The following is an 18,361-nucleotide window of genomic DNA, read 5'->3' on the forward strand; positions in this document are numbered from 1 at the left end:
TTTCCACACAGAGACATGTAGTTTTGGATTTTTTTCTCCCTAAATAATAAAAACCATCATTTAAAAACTGCATTTTGTGTTTACTTGTGTTATATTTGACTAATGGTTAAATGTGTTTGATGATCAGAAACATTTTGTGTGACAAACATGCAAAAGAATAAGAAATCAGGAAGGGGGCAAATAGTTTTTTACACCACTGTATACTTCATGTCTACATTTTGTCAATTATTACTAAAACATGAAAAATGTTTCTGGTTTAACGATGTGTTTACAAAGAATGTTGTAGACACGGAACACACATGAAATGCATGTGTTCCAAATAACGATATAATATTTTCAAATAATATTGCATTAGTGCGAAGATGTTTTTTGATTGGCACTATTCAGGTCATCAAATGATTTCTTCAAAATGTCACATATATTTGTCTCTTTCTTTTTTTTCCGGTGCTGCACTGATATCGGGCACTAGAAGGTGTGAGCTTATTCAGTGCAGCCGGAGCACGCAGGTGGCCGGTTGCTTGTGCTATAACAAGCTTGACTTGGCGGCGATCAACGTACATGTACTGTGCAAGGCATACACGGGGGCCACTGAAGAAAGAAGAGTGTTCATGGCTTACCTTGCAGAGAAGCTTCGGTGTCACTTCTTACAAGAAAAGGCAACGGATAAAGCAAAAGAGGATGAAACATCGACAAGCTTCTGACCGTCGCTTCCCCCAGCCTCTTCAGTGTAATAGTAACACAGCACAGAGAGAAGTGTGTACATTGCAACAGGTACACATGATGTAAACGTAGAAAGGACAGCCCTTGGTTGTGTGTGAACTGTTAACATTTGAATCTGATGATTGCATATAGTGTGGAACTGACCTCTCTGTACTATTCTTTCCTCTGCATGTCCTGGAGTACAAAAGAAACAGTACCGTTCACCAAATCATAGACACTGGCAAGATTGAAAGAAAAAAAAAAAAAAGAATGCGGTCACTGATTACAAGCGCAAGATGTTATGCGAATGAATATGAATAATATAAATAATGTTGCATCAGTGCCACAGTGTTTTCGGAAATGTACTGTATAGGTCAGAAAATGAGTTATTCCAAATATCATATATACCTATGCCTCTGTTTTTTGTCAGTGCGACTTTGACATCATGGACCATAAGGTGCATACTAATCCAGCGTGAGCACGAACACTCAATAAAACTGATGGTGAGACACGAAGAAGGCAGATTCACCAGCATTTGTGTGTTAGTTTTTATCTCTCCAGATCAGAGAATTTCCAGTTTCATTGTCTCAAAACACCACTCACATCTACAGTTATTTCAAGTTTCAGATAAAAAGTAACCGTGTCAGATCTGGGAAGTTGTATCGTAACCAAGAGAATAAAAGTGAAAAAAAAAAAAGCTAACTTTTACAGGTACTATAAATTTGCACCGGCTTTTACAGACACAAATCAAACGTATGTTTTTTATTGTATAATATTAACAATAAGAGCAGCTCACTACTCAAAACGGTAAATATGCCGAGGAGCCGATTTCGAACTTACGACCTCCGGATTATAAGTCAGCGGATCTTACTACTACACCCCGGAAACTGTTGTACAGGGGGTCCACGGGTTATGACACAGTTCCATTCCTACAACAGTGATGTAACCCAAATTTTGGTGTAAGTCGAAACATACTCTAGCCCAAGTCACTTACCTATCTTAACACATTTGCAAAATCATAATCTAGAACATAAAAACACAAAATCTAAGCCTGAGAAAAAAGAAAAGGACATAAATATACTGTACTGTACACTGTACTGTAGGAACAGAAAAAATGAGTGTAAAAAATGCTTACCTTTATTCCTTCTCATGTCTCAATTTTTTAAAGTTTTTATGGGAGTAAGTGTTGTAAACTCGAAACGTATGTTGAAACGTTGTAACCCAAGTACCCCCTGTATTGGGCTTTCACCTTTTGTGAAAGTGTTTATTTGATATTTGGCCATCAGCCTTCACACATTATACAGGTAATGTCTACATTTTGTTATTTATTACTAAACCATGAAAAATGGTTCTGTTTTAACGATGTGTTTACATAGATTGCTGTAGACACAAAACACACATCGAATTATTTCCTCTTACAACTCTAGTTAGCTCAATCCCAGATAATCAATCAAGTCAGGAACTGGGAAAACTTTGTGCCCGTTCTGAGGCGATTTGGGGGGGGATGGTATAGCAGGCTGCTTGCTGCTTGGGTGAAGGGATTTAAGGTGGGCCTGAATTACAAGTTTTTTCGTTGGCTCTGGTAATTCTAGTGTTAAGCTGATGTTCTAGCAGCAAAATAAGTATATTTTCCAGACAATGTGTTCTACAAAAAAGATTCAAAGTCCTTTCTAAGTCATAAACTCTTCTGTAAATGGTAATGATTTCGGTCATGCTTATTTAGTGTTTGCAAGTTGTCTGTTGAAGGGATTTTCTTTGCTCCAAGATCAATGAGGCCTGAAGAAAATCAGTTTAATAAAAAATGGAAACTCCATGTTTGTAATGTACAAGCACTGAAGGATTGAGGCCCTTACACTATAATAAACTAAAGAAAAAGAATGGAATAAAAAAACTAAACTTCAAAAACAAATATTTAACCTATGCTCATAAATATGATAGGATAGAAAACACAGAAAAATTGAGACTTTAAGCCTACAAACATAGAAATCCTGCCAGGCCAGGCAAGCCAACACATACTTGACATTTTTCTCCTCATATGTCTGAAGTGCAACGGAAATGGAATCTTTAACATATCCATGCCCAAGAGACACAAGATCTACTTATGTCATCATTATTTACTTATTTACTAAAACCTTATTAGACCAACACTTCTTAAGAAAACCTGTTAAAAAAGACTTCATTTTGAAAGATACTTTAAACTTAATGTTATTTAAGAACTTCAGATGCAGCTAATGCCACTGTCTGATGTAGATTTGTTGTTATTTGCTAGTGCATCTGAAAACATTATTGACAGGTATCTGTTACCTTCATCTGCAGTATAACTTTCTTTGTCAAATACAGCTTGAGGTAATATGGTCTTCAAATCACATATACGAATGACATTGTTGATGATAATTTCTGCTGGTCTGCATGCAAATGAAAAAGCAACAGGTTTAAAACAACATAACATTTTATTTAACAGCTCATAAACTGAATCAATTTGGAATAAAATATTTAAATGCACAAATACCCCTCAAATCAAGCTTTGCCTGGAGTTGCAAAGTCCTGTCAACTTAAAACAGGACTACAATAAGACGCCAAAAAAATAAAAAATCTATTCACATAAACAGGATAGAAAATTCCTACGTTGAAATGTTTATTGTTAAGTATGCATTCTGTAAACAAAGTTACACATATCTTATTGAACATATTAGTCAAATACCGTAGTGTACTGTAGAGAAACAAGTCACCTGTTTGACATCGTGCCATGCCACTGCCACCAAGTTATCCGCCCACATGAAAACCAGATTGTCACCTCTTTTCATGTTCAGCCTGACTGGCTTCAACTGTGAAGGCATGTGTCTCCTGTTCACCCTCACTGTGCACAAGCTCCAATTCCCCTGCCGTGTAGCTCCATGAACAATTCTGGTTATGTATAAAAATTGTCCATGTACACAACATGACCTAAATGTTCATAGCCCTGAAGCAGCTCCAGTACAACCTGACTTGTCAAGGGACAGTTCTCCCTTTGAAAGAAATATTTTCCTGTATATGTAATTACTTTCAGGCAGAAACCAGTGTTTGCTTCTGCCAGTACGAAATCCTTTATGCCACACTTTGTGGGCTTGTCTGGCATATATTGATGGAAAAAAGGCATCCCTTGTATTTTATCATAGATTCATGCACAGACAAATCACGGCCAGGCTGATAAAATTGTTTATATGTTGGTTCCACAATGTCAAGCAGGGGCTGAACTTTATGCATGGGGTTATAGCCTGGCTCACCCCTTGGGATTTGCCTCTGGTTATCACAGAAGTGAATAAAACTTTGCAGCGGCATAAACCTATCACGTACAACCTGTCCAAAGCCACCAGGGGACAAAGCACATTTGGACCAATGTTCCCTGAAGTTATATCACCAGTCTAGTCCCATCTCTATTTGTAATGCCACAAAGCCCTTCATCTCGTCTTTTGTTGTGGGTTTCCGCTTTGAAAAATTAAAATGCGGTGCAAGTGCAGCCCGCAATTCAAAAAATTGCTCTGCAAACCTGTTTGTCTCGTCTGAAAGGCAGCCACAGGAAAGAACAGCCTGAAATAGTCCAGCGACTGGTAATCTTCCGTGTCCAACAGGAAGCCATGCGCTCAGCTAGCAGCTGTTCAGCTAGGGCAGCAACAGCTGGTTCCTGATCAGCTATTGCCAGTTCCTCACTCTTTTGCTCAATCTCCTTATCACTCTCAACAAAATCAGATTCTGAAAAATCTGAGCCCGACTCAGCAATAATGCTCAAAACATCGTCTGTGGAGTTTTTTTCTTTTCTGCACTCGCTACGCTCCTTCGTGAGATGTCGATGCCATCTTGCCTTTGTTTACATTTCGTAACTCATACACACACAAGGATTAGATGCCGAGTCAATGAGTCCACTATTCCTCCAAGCAGAGAGGGAATGCCTGTGATGTAACAGTTAGATTTGTCGCTATTAACAGCTGATTGTCGCCCTCTAAATCTAGATGTCGACTTTTGTCGACACACGCCCTCAACCACTCCTGTCAACAAAAGTCGACATCCTCCCTAAAAGAGTTAAATCAAACTCAATTAACTATCAACAGCCAAAATGCAGTGGTTCCTCATCTGTTTTTTTTCAAATCCTGAATTAATCTTCACCTTTGTTTTTCTCCTGCATATTGAGATAAATAATTGTGATAACCTTTTAAGTATACAGCATTTAAAAGGTGTAGTATTCACAATGAAAATGTACATTGTTACTGCAATTACGGCCTTACTGCCCTGACAGCAGCTCAACTACATCACTATTATAACAATATATTCATGTGATCATTCAGGTAAGGATGATTTTTGAACAATGAAATCACTTTGTTTTGCTACAGTCTTACTCTTCTAAGTTTTCACTCATATTGTTTAAAATTCCCTTTTACCACAAATGAAAGTGTGTCTGAAGGCACTGTGTGAGAACCCTACTAAACGGGGACATATAGAGACAACATGGGATAGAAAAAGTTAGTTAAGGAAATTCATCAAGTCCTATGACTTGTATACAGGTCTCATACAACAGCAAATTGGGCAGCTCAACTAAGGAAACATTTTTTAAGATAGCGTATAAATGACAACATATTTTTTCTACCTGTTTACCAAACTACACCCAGTATTTAATGCATGACTCATGTTGTTGCAAATTTTGGTTGTCTTTCCAACTCAGTATAAGCATGTTGATCCTGCAAATGCTCATCTGAACCCACACTGAAAAAGTAACTTCATTTTAAAAGTTAACACGTGAAAAAACAAAGCTGGGTTGGCTAAGTCTATGATGAATTTGAATTTTAAAATGGGGTAATGTTTCTTTTTGACCAGGAAACATTTGTTGAATAATACAACATATAATAACAATTACTTACAGTTTGGTAGGAAAGAAGGCGCCTTTGAGGGACTTTAAAGTTACAGGATAAACCACAGAGCTGTCTTTTAATGTAAGTTGGCCAGTCCAAAGATTGAAACCTGTATGTAAAAAAACATGCTATACTGTACTGGTGCTAGCCAAAAAAATCAATTTAAATGACTCATAACTATTTAATGTTATTATTACTGATTTTCAAGTCTGAAAAGAGAGGGTGAAATCAAAGAAAAAAAACACAACCTACCCCTTTGGACTTCATTAGATCTGCAGAGACAAAAAAAAAAAGTAAGTACAGAGTGCCTAACTAATCCCAACAAAAAGAGTTTTATAAGATTCACTGCAAACCAAAATACACTATGTTCCAAATATTATGCAAGGGACATGGCAGTAGCAATTCAGTAAAATAAACATTTGTTTTTTAGTTTTCAATTTGCTTGTTGTATCTTCTATTTTTTTTTAGAAAACTGGGATCAATCTCAGACAGGTCAGTTAATTAGTTTGCTAGGTGATCTTAATTAAAGGAAAATGTACTTAAGGAGGTTGTCTCAAATTATTAATCTCCTTAGTGTTAGACCCGAGCATCACTCAGGCTATAAAAACGGTGCTAAAAGCATTTGTCCCAAACATCACTCGGGCAAGGATATAGACATATCTTGCATAAGTGTTAGACCCGAGGATTACTTAGCCTGTAAAAGTGCCAACAGTGTTAGTGCCAAACGTTGCTTGGGAAACAATACAGGCATGTCTTGCACAATCGACAAGCCTAAGTGTTACCCGGGCAACAGTGCAGACACATCTTGTCCTAGTCTGATAATGCCGTGCCATGAGAAATATTTTTCATCAGCTTAGGTGTTGCACACTCTTTACAGTAATACAAACAGTGATGACAAAGTGAATTTGTCTCCTGGCAGTGAAACTGAAATGTACAGTGAAATCTAAAGTGATTTTGATGAATCCGAAAGTGACACTTGTGTCAATCGCACATGTGCAGTGCGCTGTTCAAAAGCTGATCAGTCTGGAAAGAAAATTATGAAAGAATTATGGAATTTGGTCTTGTTCGTTATGGGGTTGGACATCTGAAGCAGAACTCCATTAGCAGCGGTGTTATTTTTTTCTCATCCCCAAGGTATTCAGTATTTACTCAACCTGGCATTCAATTACAATATATGCAAGCAGGAAGGTGCTCAGAAAGAAATGGAAAAGAAAGCTAAAGCTTCATCCAAGCCTAGACAGGCATCAAGTCCAAGCTCAAGGTACAGCCTTTCAGAGACTGACCTGAAACAAACAGATGAAAGCACAGATTTCTCAGGACATGGCACCACTGCATTGTCTCCGGCCGAGAGAGGAAGTGGGAGCAAATCTGCAAGTGAATCAGGTCACAATAGCTCATCGAATCGAGAAGATTCATTGAAACTGAAAATGGCTTTGTCTTCCGCGTTGTCATCTACTCCTTGCGAGCCGGGTACATTGACTTTACTTGGGCTTGCCACTTCACCTGCGGATCACAGAGAAGACTAAAACAATCTGTCCGAGCTGAAAGTAATGATCACCGCAATAGCCACTGCCAACACTCAAGACATAAAGGAGCTCAAGAATGATTTAAAGAAAGATATAAAGAAACTAGGCTGACCCGCCTTTTAAGGCGACCGACTTTTAAGTTGACCACTTCTTAAGGCAATTCAATATGTAGATCAATTTGATATTTTATACAAACTCATTAATTTGGTTATATTGCATTTGAGTGGTATTACTTTAATACTTGTAGTTTCTGTTATTTTTGTGATGAAATTTAAACTTTTTTTCCTATATTGAGGTCGCCCTTTTGAACCCCCAGGATATTTACTACGCGGTGAGGCAATTGTACTCCATCAACATTAATTATTTCCAGAGACATAATTTTGTCTATTTTTCCAGCGCATCGTGCACAAAAGCAAAGGAACAATGGGAGCACCAAAACTCTGCTCACATCATGTCGCTTCGTACCGCAAGCAGCAAGTAATAAGTCTGTGATAAGCGGAATACTGCTACGCTTTCCACTCACGGGACGGAATCCTGACTGCTTTTATATAGTAAGAAAGAAGAAGAAGATATCGCACAGTCTGGAGTAGAAAATCATCTTTATCTCTGATTTCTCAAACTCAACAGCTGCTAAACCGGTCTCTTTTAACAACATTAAACAGCAATTATGGAAAGCCGAGATCAGATACAGCCTCTTATCATGCCAAACTGAAAGTGGACATTCAAGGCAAGCTGTACATTTTCACTTATACGAAGGAAGCAGAAAAAAAGACTAGAAAAAATTATTGCAACATTTTTATGAAATATGATCATGAGTCACAATCTTGTTCTGGCATGGCAAAGAAGATCCTACCGGCTGTTTGATCCGCTTGCAATGATACTGGTAACCATAATTATACATTCTTTTCCCTTGTCAGCCACTTTTTGCTTATACTTTACGTTACACATGTGCGACTAGGAGTGAGCTGAAGGGACCAAGTGGAGGTGATTACCCGCCAGGCCAGGGGGTGGCGGGGTGCTCTAAACCTTTGTCTGTTGTTTCTGCAGATCAAATACGGGAAAACCTGCCTGATCTGATGTCATTCCTGTTCCGCCAACCAGACTGACGTCACTTCCGGGTTACATGACAAAGTCCTCCATCTTGGCTAACTCAATCAGTTCAGTGTGGAACTCAAGCAAGCAACATCGCTGTATCTATACTAATAAAAGGCAAAGCCTGCCTCCCTCCCTCCCTCCCTCACTCACTCTCCAACTTCCCGTGTACGTAGAAGGCTGAAATTTGGCAGGCTAATTCCTTACAGCTTACTTACAAAAGTTGGGCAGGTTTCATTTCAAATTCTAGCCTAATGGTCATAACTGGAAGGTATTTTTCTCCATTAACTGTAATAGAGTTGAGCTGGAAAGACGTGGGGGGCGGAGTTTCGTGTGACATCATCACGCCTCCCACGTAATCACGTGAACTGACTGTCAACGCAGTGCGTAGAAAACCAGGAAGACCTCCAAAAAGCGCTTAAGAAAACATGCATTATATAATTGAGAAGGCAGCGAAACAATAAGAAGCGAGCGAGTCATATATACTACCATATTCATGAGTGCTGCTACCTCGGAAAGAAAGCAAGGTGTAAACATAAACTTTAAATTAAGTTCATAGACAGGCTACCGCTGGCGTTTCACATGCCCACAGGTAATGCGGGATACAAGTTTAATGAGAGGACGCAGGATATAAACGAGTTTTGATCACTTTGTAACTAAGTTAAAACTGTAGGTGAAGGGGTGTGCTTATGCAAATTCCGAGAGACTGTGTTTGTGGGGGATTGACAGTTAAGGCGGGTGGGGGAGTCACGTCATCAACTCCCCTCCCATTCATCTCATTTCGCTCTGAACTGAGTTCCGTGGCTAACGCCGTCTTCCGAAGCAACTTCGTCAGACTGCCACCAAATACTCACAGAAAAATCCACAAGTTAATACACACGCGGTTTCTAGAGTTTCTCCACACTGAATCCTCCAGGCACTACTTACAAAATTTTACATTGACAATCGTGTTACGTTATTTTTAAAATCTTTCCTTTTCTTAGCACAAGCACAGCTGAGAAGCTTTGATGCATGTGCTCCATAACGCGTTAAAAAATAATGCATTTAATCACACTTTGCATTACAAGCAAAGGGGAGCTTTTGTCAATGCAAAAAGTAAGAGCAAAGCGAGGGTGACTTATTTAGGCAGGCATATATATGACAGCAACACTCATGACAATGTCAATCATGTTACATTATTATTAAAATGTTTCCTTTTCTTTTTCATTACTTCTTTAACACACTACTTCTCGCCATGAGGCACGGTATTTTGCTATATATATATATATATATATATATACTGTATATGTATATATATATATATATATATATATATATATATATATATATATATATATATATATATATATATATATATATATATATATATATATATATATATATATATATATATATATATATATATATATATATGAATGACCTCCAAAGAGCTGAGACTTTTGATATCATGAACGTGTCTGCAAAACTGGGGTCTCCTGCCCAGCAAAAGTCGAGCAGCCAGCGCTGCATAGCTGTGCCGGCCTTTGAGACGCTGACTGCGCTTCTGCCTTAAGTCAAAGTGAGCACTTTTCATTTTTTTCATCCTCCCCCTGCACTATAGCCCAGACAAGTGCAAACACGGGACCCCTTTTCTACACCACGGCAAAATAATATTAAGGCGATTCACACTTTCTTTTGCACGATAACGATTATGAGATCCTCAGCTCGGATTATGAGGACACGCACAGGAGTGGAGGACTGACAGTGCCATCACAGCCGATTAATGGCGGGACGTCTCACCAGTCTACACAAGACCCACGCGACTGTCCCCAAAAGGCGATCATAACGTCAGCGAACACATCTCTATACTATATAAAAGAAAAGGCAACTTTCCTTTCTTTACACCTTTTTTCCTTTTATCCCAAACCAAAGCCTCTCTCTCTTAACACTGCAGAGGACACAAAACTAATTTTCTTTAAATGCCGGTAAGGCACATTACCAGAGGCACAAATTTGAACGTTCACATAGAAAATGTAATTAAAAAGTACCTGTACTTTTTAAAACGTTAATGTTTTACTGTTTAATAACTTATAGACTATAATTTATTATTTTTCCCTTGCACTCAGTGACCAAACCTATACACACACATATAGACACATACAAACACACACACAAGTATATGTATGTGTGTATATATATATATATATATATATATACACACACACACATATATAATTTGTGTGTGTGTATGTATGTATGTGTGTGTGTGTATATATGATGTAGATAGGTATGTATGTATATATAAAGCGACACTCATAACAGTGACAAAACAATTACACTGACAATCATGTTACGTTATTTTCAAAATGTTTCCTTTTCTTTCTCTTTCCTTCTTTAACACACTACTTCTCCGCTGCCAAGCGCGGGTATATATACCATGACCAAAAAGTTCGCCAAACTTTTGCCTTGGTTCACGACCACACACTCGGTATACGAACAAGCCAGTTTCCCTTTCGTTTTGTGCGCGCCCATGATTTCAGCACGTGTTGCATTGTTCCCGGTCAGATGTGCCTGCCTGCGCGTGCATGCCGATTACTGTATTTAAGCACGTGTTGAGCGACTCCCTGTTCATTGTTCTCAGTCAGACGTGCGTGCTTTACCTGTGATATCTTTGCGCTCTATATTTCATGTGCTTTTGCAGTTAACCATGGCTTCTAAGCAAGTGAAGAGTGGTGAGAAGAAAGTTTTGAAGAAAATTGAAATCGAAGTGAAGAAAGAAATTATTGAAAAGTTTGAGCATGGCGTTCGTGTTACTGATCTTTCCGCCGAGTACAAGAAGTCAAAATCTACGATTTCAACTATTCTAAAGCAGAAAGAATCTATTAAAGCAGCTGATGTTGCAAAAGGCGTTACAGCGTTAACCAGGCAGAGGCCTCAAGTGCTGGAAGAGGTGAAAAAGCTGCTGCTAGTGTGGCTGAACGAGAAGCAACTTGCAGGGGATAGCGTAAGTGAGGCGATGTTATGCGAGAAAGCCTAGAAGGTTCATGGTGATTTGCTGCAAAACTATCCTTCTACGAGTGCCGGAAGTGAGGAATTTAAAGCCAGTAGAGGATGGTTTGAAAAGTTTCGCAAAAGAAGTGGCATTCATAGTGTGGTAAGGCATGGAGAGGCTGCTAGTTCCGACGCTGAAGCTGCAAAAGAATTTGTGAAAATTTTCACAAAATTAGTGGAGGACGAAAGCTACATCCCAAAACAAGTCTTCAACTGTGACGAGACCGGATTGTTCTGGAAGAGAATGCCGAAGAGGACCTACATTACCCAGGAAGAGAAGGCAATGCCCGGCCATAAACCAATGAAGGCCAGGTTAACCGTTTTGCTGTGTGCTAACGCTAGTGGCAACGTAAAAATCAAGCCGCTACTCGTTTACCAATCTGAGAACCCTTGTGCTTTCAAACAGCACAATGTAAACAAAGCCAGACTTCCTGTGATGTGGAGGGCAAACACGAAGGGGTGAGTCACAAGGAACTTGTTTTTGGAATGGCTGCACAAGGCTTTCGCTCCCGCCGTGAAGCGATATCTCGAAGAGAATAACCTACTTAAAAAAAAGCCTTCTTCTGATGGACAATGCACCGGCACACCCTCCAAATCTGGTTGACGATATAGTCGAGGAGTACATAAGGTCGTGTCCCCCAACATGACTCCTCTTCTGCAGCCCATGGACCAGCAGGTTATTTCAAATTTCAAGAAACTGTACACCAAAGGACTATTCACCAGGTGTTTCAATGTGACCGAGGAGACGTCTTTGACCCTGAAAGAGTTCTGGAAGAACCATTTTAATATCGTTCATTGCATCGGCCTCATTGATAAAGTCGGGGAAGACGTCACACACCACACATTGATCTCGGCCTGGAAGAAACTTTGGCCTGAACGTGTTCCTGAACAGGTTTTAGAAAGCTTTGAGCATCCTGTTGTGGATGAGATTGTGTCCATGGGCAAGAGCATGGGTCTTGAAATGGACAATGAGGACATCGAGGAGCTGGTCCTGGATCACAAGGAGTAGCTGATGACGGAGGAACTCACTGCACTTCAAGAGCAGCTTAGGTTGCTCACCGAGGAGCAGTCCTCCGGGGAAGAAGAGGAAAGGACGGTTATAAAAAGTGATGTGATAAAAACCATCATGGAAAAATGGAACAAGTGCCAGGATTTTTTCAAAAAGAACCACCCTGACAAAGCAGTTGCGAACAGAGTGATAAACATGATGAACAACAATGTCGTCTTGCATTTCCGAAAAATTTTAATGCGTAGGAAAAGGCAAGTCACATTAGACCGTTATTTCACCAAGTCTGATCCACCAGCTAAACAGCTAAAAACACCAGAAACCCAAGAAATCACAACAGATAAAACGCCTGAAGGAAAACATCCCTCCATCGCGGAGCTAGACTCTCCCTCAAAACTGTAACCTCCTCTCCACACAGTTCCTACTCACTTCATGCCAGAACTCGACTCATGCCAGGTTAGATTTTCTTGGTGGTTTATACAGTAGTTTTTGTATTACGGATTTTTCAAAAGTTAATTTTTCAGTTTGTAGCACGATTTGTTGCAATGTTGCTTATCTCTTTTTTTCAAATGTTCGTTTTTTTTCCCTGTGATTAAAACTCATTAAAAAAAAAAGTGCTTACATGGAGTTGTTCATAGCATGATTTGTTGTAATGTTACTTTTCTCTTTTTTTCAAATGTTCCTTTTTTTTCCGCTGTGCTTAAAACTCATTTTAAAAAAAGTGTTTTCAGCGATCGGGCTATAAGGCTAATAGCGTGATCTCCTGCACTGTTACTTTTTTGGTTGCTTGTGGTTGGTTTTTAAATAAATTTCGGATTTGTTCTAATGTTCCTTTTTTTCCGCTGTGCTTAAAACTCATTTTAAAAAAAGTGTTTACAGCAATCGGTCTGTAAGGCTAATAGCGTGATCTCCTGCACTGTTACTTTTTTGGTTGCTTGTGGTTGGCTTTTAAATTAAAGTTCAGATTTCTTCAAATGTTCCCCTCTGTTCAGAGAGAGAGAGAGAGAGAGAGTGTCGAGCGAACGAGCGCGTGCTGCTGACAGAGAGAGAGAGAGCAGACAGCGACAGAGGGGGAGGGTACGTGCTACAGAGAGAGAGAGAGAGAGAGAGAGAGAGAGCGAGCAAGCCTGATCGTGTAGCTGAGCAGGAAGCCTGGGTGTTGTGTGTGTGTTATTCAACGTTTTTACATTAGTTTACTATTACTGTGCATTCTATGGTGTAATTCACTATATTTGTGCTTAATCTTTACATATATTTACATATTTACATATATATTTACATACAGTTCGTACGGTCTGGAACGGATTCATTGCATTTACATACAATCCTATGGGGGAAATTGCTTCGGTTCACGACCAGAGTTTTCGAACTAATTATGGTCGTGAACCGAGGTTCCACTGTATGTATGTGTAGATTTTTTTAAGGAGACTGCTTAACACCATTCAGAGAGAGTAGGCTATTTCTAATCTATCCTTTTAATCCTTACAATTATAAATGCCAATGTAACAATAGTTTCTTGGCAATAACTCCTGGAAAATTGGAAATTAAGGTCAAAGCTGTCTTATTAAGTTAAGACTACAAAATTACAACAAAAGTTCAAAACAAAAGAAATGTCTCCATGACCAAACAGTTAACTTTGTGACCTGGAATGTTAAAGGTCTGAATCATGAATCAAAGGGAAAGAAAGTATTTTCTCACCTAACAGGTCTAAACGCTAAAATAGTACTTTTACAGGAGACCCACTTATTAAAAAAGGATCAGTTTCGGCTGCACAGTACCTGTTTTTGCCAAATATTCCATTCTTGCAATACAAAGAAAACTAGAGGTGTGGGAATTCTTATACATAGAACAATCTCATTTGTAGTATTAGATGTAATATCTGATCCTGAAGGGAGATATGTGATTCTCATGGGTAATTTATTTAACTGTAAAGTGATTTTGATAAATATCTACGCCCCTAATGTGAATGAAAGGGACTTCATCCAAAACATATTTGCCTCCATTCCCAATGTGAATACTCATAAAATTATAATGATTGGGAATTTTAATTGTGTTTTAAATTCAGACCTAGATAGGTCTCCTGCCACAGGGGTGATGACATCTAACACTGCAAAGTCAATTACACAGTTTGTAACTGATCACAACTTATAAGACTCCTGGAGATTTCTAAACCCAAACTCAAGAGCATATTCCTTCTACTCACCAATGCATCACTGCTACTCAAGAATTGATTATTTCTTTGTAGATAACAATTTTTGCCTACGATTAAATCTTGAAAGTACAACGCTATTATCATCTACGATCACGCCCCTACGATCATGGAGCTAAAATCATAATGACCCACATACTCATCTAGTTACTGGCATCTTAATCCACTTTTATTAGCAGACAAGAACTATACTGAATTTATATCAAAACATATCGATTTTTTAGAGACAAACACATCCTCAGAGGTTTCTGCAGGAATAATCTGGAAAACCCTGAAGGCTGTCTTAAGAGGGCAAATTATCTCATACCTTTCCCACAGAAGCAAATTGGAAACCAAGAAGATATCAGAGCTAATCAGTGAAATTACCAGAATAGATCAAGAACATGCCAGGTGTCCAAATGAGGCACTTCATAGGAAAAGACAGGCTCTGCATTCAGAACTTAACCTCTTGAAAACCAAAGGAACTGAATAGCTCATTTTTAAATCAAGATATCATTAGTATGAACATGGAGAGAAAGCTAATAAGATCTTAGTTCAACAAATCTACAAGCAGGAAGTTTGCAGTGCAATCACCAACAAAGGCGGAGACAAAATCATTGACCATATAAATATAATGCACTTAGAGACTACTATAAGTCCTTATATTCAACTGAGTTTAAAGAAGATAAGATACAATCTAATGCATTTCTGGATGCATTACAAATACCATAAATAGATACTCTCAGTGCAGAGGAATTGGATAAACCTCTGGCACTATCAGAATTAATGGATTCTATAAACTCACTTCAGAGTGGGAAAGCAATAGGCCCTGATGGCTACGCTGCAGAATTTTATAAAAGAATTCTCAATTAAACCAGCTACCCTGTTATTAGCAACATTTACAGAAGCTTGAGACAATACATTTCTACCTCACACTTTTGCCAGCAAGAATGTGATGGAGTGATGTTTTGAGCTGGAATACTGAGGAGTGAGATGATAGGTTCCTCTAGGGTCCCTGAGGGTGTCAAAATGACTTCTGCAAAATATGTGGAGTTCTTAACTGACCATTTCCTGGCATGGTATAAAAAGAACTGTGCCTTCTTGAAAAAAAAAATATTTTCATGCAAGACAACACACCATTCCATGCTGCAAAAAAACCACCATTGACTCCTTGGTTGCTATGGGCACAAAGGAAAAAAAAAAATCACGGCGTGGCTGCCATCATCCCATGACCTCAACCCTATTGTGAACCTGTGACCAAAGAGTCACCAGTGTTTTCTGCTCATCAGTGGCTTTTTAATACTATTTGCCTGACAAAAACTTTCCTTAGCAAGCCTTTATCTGACCAAATTTGTCCACGTTGTGAATCACACACAAATCTTTTCACTGTTTGATGATCTCTCTTCAGTTTTTGTTAAAATATCGATTGTTTTCATGACTTTTGCAAGACGTTGCACTATTTCATATTTTTCATCTTCAGAAAGATCCTTCTCTCTCCCCATATTCATATTGCATGAGAACTGTGACTTGCTTAATAATGTGGAACAACCTCTAAGTAGGTTTCCCTTTAATTAAGATCACCTGGCAGACTAATTAAAACAACGGTCTGAGATTGACTTGAGTTATCTAAAAAGACATAAAACAAGCAAGAACTTACATTGAAAAACTAAAACACAAATGTTTATAAAAAATGAAATTCTACTGATATGTCACTTGCATAACAATTTGGAACACAGTGTAAATATATATTTAGAAAACAAAAACTTACATTTGTTCTTTTACAGAGGTCATTGATAATGTGGATTCTGTGTACAAAAAGTGAACTACTGCATATGGACAAAGTTGGCTGGGGATCATCATCGTTTTACCATCCTGAATTTCATATACATAATACTGAAACGAAAACAAAAATATGTACCTCAATTTGACCCAGTTATAAACATTCACATTGAACATGTCTACACTATAATCCTGCTACAAAACAAAGCATTAGTTTAGACCTACCTGGGTGCATTCAAAGGCTTGAAAGGAACTTGTTCGGGAACACACTGTGTCAATATTCTCAGAGACATGACAGTCATACCCTGGTACTGGTTGAGTCAAATTATTAGTGTAGTTTTCTGTGACTGCTTTTACTTTTCCCTATAAAGATATTTTAACAATAATAAATATTAAAGGAGAAAAAAAATTTCATCTTCTGTGCCCAAACAGAGCTTTTTATAGCAGAGTTTCTCAACTACTATGGCCTTGGGACCCTGTTTTACCAAGTTAAGTTCACTGAAAACTAACAGACAGTAATCTTAGGAGTGAAGAGGGGGCAGCTGGGTGTCACCTTAGTGAAACAAGAGTGATTAGAAGAACAGGGAGATGACAGTCCCTCTTGGTGAAAACAGCGCAATTGGAACAACACCTTCCCCTCAGCAAAGCAAGAACGACTAGAAGAGCTTATTCTCCTTTGCTGACACAATCATGGGTAAAGAAGGGGAAAATACTATGCAACACTGTCAAGCATTTTAGCATGTATCAGTTACTGATACAGCATATTTTTTGTGTGCTTATGACCCAACAAAGGCTACTCATGATCCACTGACAGCAACCTGGAATCCAAAATTTAGATGCAAAGTAGTGGTAGAGAAAAAACTATTTATAGTTATATAAACTTAATATAGATCAAGATGCAAAATCATTCAATACCCAAGTTAAACAATATGGTCAGGGGAATGAAGACCAAATATATTAAGGAAAAAAGGACTTATTATAACAAAGAGGGAACAATATACAATGGTAAAGGGTTTTGGAAGCAAAATGTACAAAACAATAACGGGGCAAGTAAAATAATATCCCTTACATATACCAGTCTATTCTTCCCACTTTTCTTCCTTTTTAGACCACTCTTCCTCCTGACACTTGAACTCTTGTCCACACTCCTTCCAACTCTATGTTAAACTACAGTCTGTGCAGTCATGATGGTCTTATAAGTTCTTGCCTGGAACTGCTTGAGTTTAGAAAAGGTTCTCCTGGCAAAATCATCCTTAGTGGCTCCAAGTGTCCCTGCATTCCAGGATCCCGGCCTTCCCATTTAGGGGCAGGACAGCACCTCAGACACTTGTCCATCATATAGGGAAGTAGATAAACATATTTGATATATATATATATATAAAAAAAAAATCTCTCTCTCCTGGTGGATTTCATGCATGCTGTCCACTGTCCTCAGGGCATGTCACTGGCAGTTGTATTCCAGAAGTGACCATTTCTGGAATGCAACACACAATATCATGGCATAATGCTTCCTATGAATAGTAGCCTGTTTTTATTAACACTGAAAGCATTGTCAATGTAGATACAACCTGTGCATTCCAGATCCCAACTTCTGTCCTGAACAGCAGAAGCCCTGTAGTTGCAGTCCATACCGGACCACCTTTAACAACATGAATTTAAAGATGCTGATTTCAACAGCACTAGATGCCTTTCAATGTACTAGGATAGTGCTTTAGTAATTTTAAACATATGCAACATCAGGTTCTTGTTTTAGCATATGAAATAAACATTTAGCACTGTGGGAATGTTGATAAATGCATGCTTGACATGTACACAATCAAAAATCTCTAACACTAACCTCACAATAAACTCCTAAATGACATTTCTCTTATGAAAAGCATTTTTAAAGTACATACCTTAACTAGACGGAAAATGACAATGTAACCAGATTTTCCATGGCACCAAGGTTTTGGCTGTAAGCAATCCGAGTACTTAGAAACATAAACACCTTGGGGAAGAAAAAAAAATTATTGAGCATGCACAATATGTCTCTTGCTCCATTACACTGAAGTCATCCCTCAGTTACGCAATATTGAATTCATGAAAGTAATTACTTTTGATTAACAGATATACCTTCTCTATTCACAAGTCAGAAATTTCATTAAAATAAAAATTGGCCAAC

General features: G+C 38.4%; 1 protein-coding gene across 3 annotated transcripts in view; it reads right to left on the reverse strand.

Moving 5' to 3' along the window:
- Window positions 1-18,361, reverse strand: part of tasor2 (transcription activation suppressor family member 2) — a 121,346-nt gene that overhangs the window by 72,428 nt on the left and 30,557 nt on the right. For all 3 annotated transcript variants that reach the window (XM_039761345.1, XM_039761344.1, XM_039761343.1), the window contains exons 5-10: window positions 18,096-18,187; window positions 16,426-16,563; window positions 16,190-16,314; window positions 5,832-5,851; window positions 5,589-5,688; window positions 3,004-3,104 (exon numbers count right to left, since the gene is read on the reverse strand). In XM_039761345.1, the coding sequence (XP_039617279.1) occupies window positions 3,004-3,104; window positions 5,589-5,688; window positions 5,832-5,851; window positions 16,190-16,314; window positions 16,426-16,563; window positions 18,096-18,187 (576 nt within the window). The remainder of the gene's footprint in view (window positions 1-3,003; window positions 3,105-5,588; window positions 5,689-5,831; window positions 5,852-16,189; window positions 16,315-16,425; window positions 16,564-18,095; window positions 18,188-18,361) is intronic.

This window comes from Polypterus senegalus, chromosome 8, assembly GCF_016835505.1.
Source record: "Polypterus senegalus isolate Bchr_013 chromosome 8, ASM1683550v1, whole genome shotgun sequence".
NCBI classification, from domain to species: Eukaryota; Metazoa; Chordata; class Cladistia; order Polypteriformes; family Polypteridae; genus Polypterus; species Polypterus senegalus.